The sequence below is a fragment of the Nicotiana tomentosiformis genome, chromosome 4 (assembly GCF_000390325.3).
Source record: "Nicotiana tomentosiformis chromosome 4, ASM39032v3, whole genome shotgun sequence".
NCBI classification, from domain to species: domain Eukaryota; kingdom Viridiplantae; phylum Streptophyta; class Magnoliopsida; order Solanales; family Solanaceae; genus Nicotiana; species Nicotiana tomentosiformis.
In genome coordinates, this window is record NC_090815.1 from 90640112 (window position 1) to 90646237 (window position 6126).

General features: G+C 38.6%; 2 protein-coding genes across 2 annotated transcripts; both read left to right on the plus strand.

The window, feature by feature from the left end:
- The first annotated feature begins 1825 nt into the window (after positions 1–1825).
- On the plus strand, positions 1826–3371 carry LOC104085996 (extensin-3-like). Its single transcript, XM_009590130.4, has 2 exons — positions 1826–2886; positions 3116–3371. Exon 1 carries the CDS (start codon positions 1853–1855, stop codon positions 2861–2863), a length of 1011 nt encoding a protein of 336 aa, XP_009588425.2. The 5' UTR covers positions 1826–1852; the 3' UTR covers positions 2864–2886; positions 3116–3371.
- A 1701-nt stretch (positions 3372–5072) lies between these two features.
- LOC138910122 (uncharacterized) lies at positions 5073–5402 on the plus strand. The gene has a single exon (XM_070201345.1). The coding sequence runs from the start codon at positions 5073–5075 to the stop codon at positions 5400–5402; it is 330 nt and encodes a 109-aa protein (XP_070057446.1).
- Positions 5403–6126: the final 724 nt, after the last annotated feature.

Consider the following 6126-nt stretch of genomic DNA (forward strand, 5'->3'; position numbering starts at 1 on the left):
TGTTTACTAGAATCTCAGTTCCTAAAGTGGTTCTTGGCTCGATCGCTCAGGAACTTTTGGAGGTGTCTGTTGTTGAATAGCCGGGCTACCTCCTCTCTTAATTGTCGGTAATCTTTTGTTCTGTGGCCATGAGTGCCATGATATTTACACATCAGGTTAGGATCTCTTTGGGATGGATCGGACTGTAGAGGTCGAGACTATTTGGTGTCTTTGATGCGTCTAATGGCAGATACGATGGTTGCGGCGTCGACGTTAAAGTTGTACTCTGATAGCCTTGGCGCCTCCTTATGCCCGATGGGCCCGTTGAAACTATTTTTGCTTATGAGTCCCCGATTGCTTTGACCCCGATCACTCCTTCTTTCACTTTTCATGGGGTTTGACTCAGAACCGCTATCTCTTCGGTCTCCATTGTACGGCTGATATCGATCCCTGTTTGACCTTGGTTCACGATCAATGTCTCTCTTGATTATGTCGACGGCTCTGACTGGGTAAACGAACCCGGAAGGGGCCCCGAATTGATCGTCTTCGACTCTGATTTTTTATTGTTACTGATTATGCACGTCGGCCCAAGCGATTGCCGGGTACTCCACCTGATTTTGTTTCAACTAGTGTGAATCCAACGAGCTTCGAGCATTGAGTCCCTGTGAATCCACTCCCCTCCAAGTTGAGGGGTGGTGGATTTTTTCCCCCCTTGAATCCATTCAGCAGAGCTTATGCCTCCCGAGGTGGTGGGAGGTGTGATTTGGACGCTTACCCTAAAGTTAAACCGAAATAGATAATACAAAGGAGGGGGGCATAAAATCAAAATCTGACAAAACACCAAAGTGTAGGAGTTCATGATCTAAGTTAAGTTACTGATTCTTATACGTTGATTGAAAGTGCACAGTGGTATTTGCATACTATCAAAGTATTAATTGGTTCTTGATCAATTATATCTCTTAATATAATGTATTGTGTTTAATTTCTCTACTATTCCCTATTTTTTATAGCTTGAGAATTAGGATAGACTAAAAGATCCTGAAATGCTTCTTGAGCACATGTGAAGGTTAGTTAACCAGTCAGAAGTACACGAGAATTAAATTACATCAACTCTTCAACATCAAGTGAAAAAACTTAACTTGTTCAAAGCTGAACTGAGTCGTCAGATCCATATCCGATTCTTCACTAGAAGCATTAATCATACAAGGAGAATTTAACTTAATTTACTGTATTGGTAATCATTTACATATAAAGCCTTTTAGAGCGACACAATGATTGACACTAATCATGCTTGAATATTAACTTTACTCAATTTATCAATGTCTGATACAAGTGAATTAATTTCACTCTTTGTGATTTCGGTAGTAAATGTCAAGTTTCATAGTTTTTCTTTTTTGAAATTAGTCATACATGTGAACAGAACATTATTAAAGTTAAAAGAGACATATAAAAAAGCTATCTGCTCAGATTTCTGCAACTGAAATCGTGCAAAGTTGAGGCATCCACACTTGTTTTTCAAAGCTTCGGTACTGTATAAAAAGATAGAAAGTAAAGGAGACTTTTCTCTTTAAATTCTTGCATCAGAAATAGTATAGCTGCCATAATAGTTTATTAATTCCAGCTATGCTTAGCTTGCAGCCTCTATCGAACAAAAAAAGTATACCAACTCAAGTCAATTTGAGCCGACAACATGACAAAACCAAATCAAAATGCATACTCTAGCTTTTTTACTTTGGTAGGTTTTAAGTAATCTAGTGAGACTTTTACCTTCATTTATGAAAATCTTGAAAAGGGTAATTGTATCATTGAAAGCTATATAAAGGGGTCGGAGTGAAGCTTAAGAGGACAACAACTTTTCTCATTTGTTTCAAAGATGGGGAAAATGGCCTCTCTATTTGCCTCTCTTTTAGTGGTTTTAGTGTCGCTGAGCTTAGCTTCTGAAAGCTCAGCAAATTATCAATACTCATCTCCACCACCACCTAAGGAACCATACCTCTACAAGTCTCCTCCTCCACCAGTGCATGTCTATCCATCACCACCCCACCACCCTGTATATAAGTCTCCACCACCACCCAAGAAGCCATACTACCCTCCACACACTCCAGTTTACAAGTCGCCACCACCACCAACTTCGATTTACAAATCACAACCACCACCCAAGAAGCCATACTACCCTCCACACACTCCCGTTTACAAGTCACCATCACCACCCAAGAAGCCATACTATCCCCCACACACCCCGGTTTACAAGTCGCCACCACCACCAACTCCCGTTTACAAGTCACCACCACCACACAAGAAGCCATACTATCCCCCACACACTCCAGTTTATAAGTCGCCACCACCACTCAAGAAGCCATATTATCCCCCACACACTCCCGTTTACAAGTCACCACCACCACCAACTCCCGTTTACAAGTCACCACCACCACCCAAGAAGCCATACTATCCCCCACATACCCCGGTTTACAAGTCGCCACCACCACCAACTCCCGTTTACAAGTCACCACCACCACCCAAGAAGCCATACTATCCTCCACACACCCCAGTTTACAAGTCCCCACCACCACCAACTCCAGTTTACAAGTCACCACCACCACCGGTGAAGCCATACCATCCTTCACCAACACCGTATCATCCTGCACCAGTTTACAAGTCACCACCGCCACCGGTGAAGCCATACCATCCTTCACCAACACCATACCATCCTGCACCAGTTTACAAGTCACCACCGTCACCGGTGAAGCCATACCATCCTTCACCAACACCGTATCATCCTGCACCAGTTTACAAGTCACCTCCACCACCAACTCCAGTTTACAAGTCACCACCACCACACCATCCCTATGTTTACGCTTCTCCTCCTCCTCCCTACCATTACTAAGAAGTGACATCACAAAGTTGAAGGTAATAAAGCCAAATTAATTAAGACATTTTCATAATGATATGTCAAGAATGCAAAGCAAAATTGCATAACTGTCTTCATGCAAAACATTAATATAATATAAATTATAAAGAACTGCGCTCTCTGCCTTTTATTTTCTTAGCTTCATTTATTAGTCACTAGATGTTCAGAATTTTCAGTATCTTTTGATATTACTAAGAACCTAATCACACAATGTATATTCTTATGCAGGAAAAGCAGAATGTTGAGCTAAAAGAAAGGCGTTTTCCATTTTCGAGAGGCAATGAGAAAAGAAGAAGAAGAAGAAGAAAAACAAAAAGAGTAAAAAATAAGCCCCACAGGAGGCGAAGTTCTTGTAGCTTCATGTTATCTAAGCTATTGATATTGTTTGCCCTATATTTTATTTCTGTCATTGTGTATGTTTTGTTCAGTTTCGATCTCCTTGCAAAATGCAGAGATTATGAGATGAATAAACTAAGTTATATTATTATACGTGTTAATTTTCTCCTCCTCTCTCTAGCTAGCCTTTTGTTTTCTCTTTTTCTTATTTGATTTCCTTTAAATCAAACCATTTTAGGAGAGGGCCAGGGAGTGATCCAGCAAAACACGAAGATTAGAAGAAACTTTTTCCTTTTTCTTTTTCCAGAAAAATATTTAACGTCGAGATTTATCTCTTTTTGTAATGGAATCATTTCTACAGTTATGACTATTTTAAAATTGATATCGCCAGACCTAGCAAATTAAAGCATTCCTTCGGCTCCATCTGGCAGTGTACGGAGAATGGATGACTTAATATTCAGTATGAAGTTGGACATAAAATCTTCAAGAGCGTTAGTGAAGTTAACCAGAGAGGATTTAGGATTTGAAGATAATTTTTTTTTAATGTACACCTTAAAATAACTAATACTTTTTTCGTTTCAGTTTATATGTGAACCTCCTTTTTAGTCCGTTTCAAAAAGACTCCTTTCTAAATTTGAAAATAATTTATTTTAAATTTTCAATTCTACCTGAGTATTAGTAAATTTAACTCTTTATAATTTAATTATATAATACTAGAGATACTAACTTATGAAATATCTATTATTAGTGAATTGACTGCATATATTCTATCCTACAAAAAATTATCAAAATTCGAATATTAATTTTAATATTTTAAAGATAATTTTATATATTTAAAAATTATCAAAGATGCTGTAATCACCATTTATATCTGTTGGCCCAAGTGAAGTTTGTTTTGATGATTGACAGAGGAACTCATGCATGAATCAGGTCCATCCTTGTGTACACAGACACATGCATATTATTCGAGCATAAGGAATGCACGTGAAGGAGATAAGCTTAACTTATTATATCAGATATCTGCTCGTTGAAAATGTTGCATAATTGATAAGGAGAATGATTTCTTACTCAAAGAGAACACTATCCAAGATAAGGGAGGAGTTAGAAGTTGAGGATAACTAGAACTCTTACACCAAGGAAGAGTAGCATTGGAACTCTAGTTATTTACCATTCTACTAACTCTATATATTGCAGGATGTTCTCATTCTACGGTGACGCACAAACACAGAAGTTAAACGTGAGTTGAGAGCAAAATAGCAAGGCATTTTGCAAGCAATTCTTGTGTGATTCAAGTGTGTGAACCCGAAGCTACATGAACTAGATAGAAGAACCAGTTCTAAGCGTCTATCTTTTATTCTAGTTCAATTGTAGTAGGTGTTTTCAAGTTGTACCTTTCAACTTTATCTAGAAGCAATTGTATTAGGTACTCTGAGTATTCAAGTTAGAGTTAACTTGAAGTTGTCGCAACAGTTAGAGATTGGTTGTCACAATGGGATTAGAGTTAATCCTTAGGTTTACAAAGAGTTTTGTAAATATTATTTTGGCTTAGTGATTTAGTGAAGTGTTGGGAAAAATCATACTGAGTAGTAGGTCGTGGTTTTTTTTACCTTTTGAGCCGGGTATATTCCACGTAAAAATACTTGTGTTCTTTACTTTCCGCATTTACTATTTCTACAACAGTAGTATAAGGAACACTTAGAAGAACCAGGTCCTTCTATAATCAGTGCACGCGCAAATTGGACACCACACAAATCACTCCCCCCTCTTGTGTGGTATTGGCATATAAAACATCAATTGGTATTAGAACAGGTTATCCTTGAAGAGGCTAACACCTTAGAAGAAGATCTAGATGAGTGCACCATGTGAAAATTGGGAAGGGCAATCCACTGTTAGGCCATCACTCTTTAACGACCAGTACTACTCTTGGTGGAAAAACATGATGAGAGATCATATTATAGGAGAGGAGTATGAGCTATGGGACATAGTCACCGATGGTCCGCTGGCTACCTTGAAGATAAATATCGAAGGAGTAGAGGTGCCAAAGACAAGAGCTGATTGCACTGTTGAGGACTTTAAGAAATGGGAGAAGAATGCTAAATCCAAGAAATGGCTTGTTTGTGGACTTGTCCAAGATGAGTACAACGGAATCCAAAGTTGTACCACTGCTAAGGAAATCTAGGACACTCTGCAAGTGGCTCATGAAGGAACACCTCAGGTGAAGAGATCCAGAGGAAATCTACTGTACTCTCAATATGAGAACTGTACTATGAAGGAAGGAGAAACCATTCAAGAGATATACACAAGGTTCACTACATTGACAAATGAACTAAAATCTCTTGGAAGGATTATTCCTGAAGAAGATAGAGTCGAGAAGATATTGACAAGGGTCCTGCCTATTACAAGTGTGGAAAGACTGATCACCGCATCAAGAATTATCCTCAATGAAAAATTGAATGGAATAAGGAAAGAGCTGAACAAAGCAACAGGAAGAAGGAACAGGTTCAACCCAAGAAAAGCAAAGGATCAACCAAGGCTATGGTCGCTGCTTGGGGAGAAAGCTGAGATGATGATGGGGATGAACAAGCACTTATGACCATTGGAGAATCTGATGAAGAAACTGAGGTAAGTGTAATTCATCTCAAAGACAAGATTAGATTATTGTCTAAAGAAAGGTTATCTGAGTTACTTCTAGAACTAATTGATGAATCTGAGGATGTAAACAATAAAAAAGAATAGTTGTCTAAAGAATGTGTGATTTTGAAGGCTAAGTGCAAAAACCTGGAACTTAGGGCTAGTGAGACTGTAAGTGAAAACACTGCATTGAAGAACCAGGTTCATGCACTTGACTCAACTATTCTAGAACTTAGATCTGAAAATCTAAAACTGAAACAAGGAACAGGTAA

What these genes read in the sequence shown, in the direction of transcription:
- LOC104085996 (XM_009590130.4), top strand. Translation starts at nt 1,853, where the DNA reads ATGGGGAAAATGGCCTCTCTATTTGCCTCTCTTTTAGTGGTTTTAGTG.
- LOC138910122 (XM_070201345.1), top strand. Translation starts at nt 5,073, where the DNA reads ATGAGTGCACCATGTGAAAATTGGGAAGGGCAATCCACTGTTAGGCCA.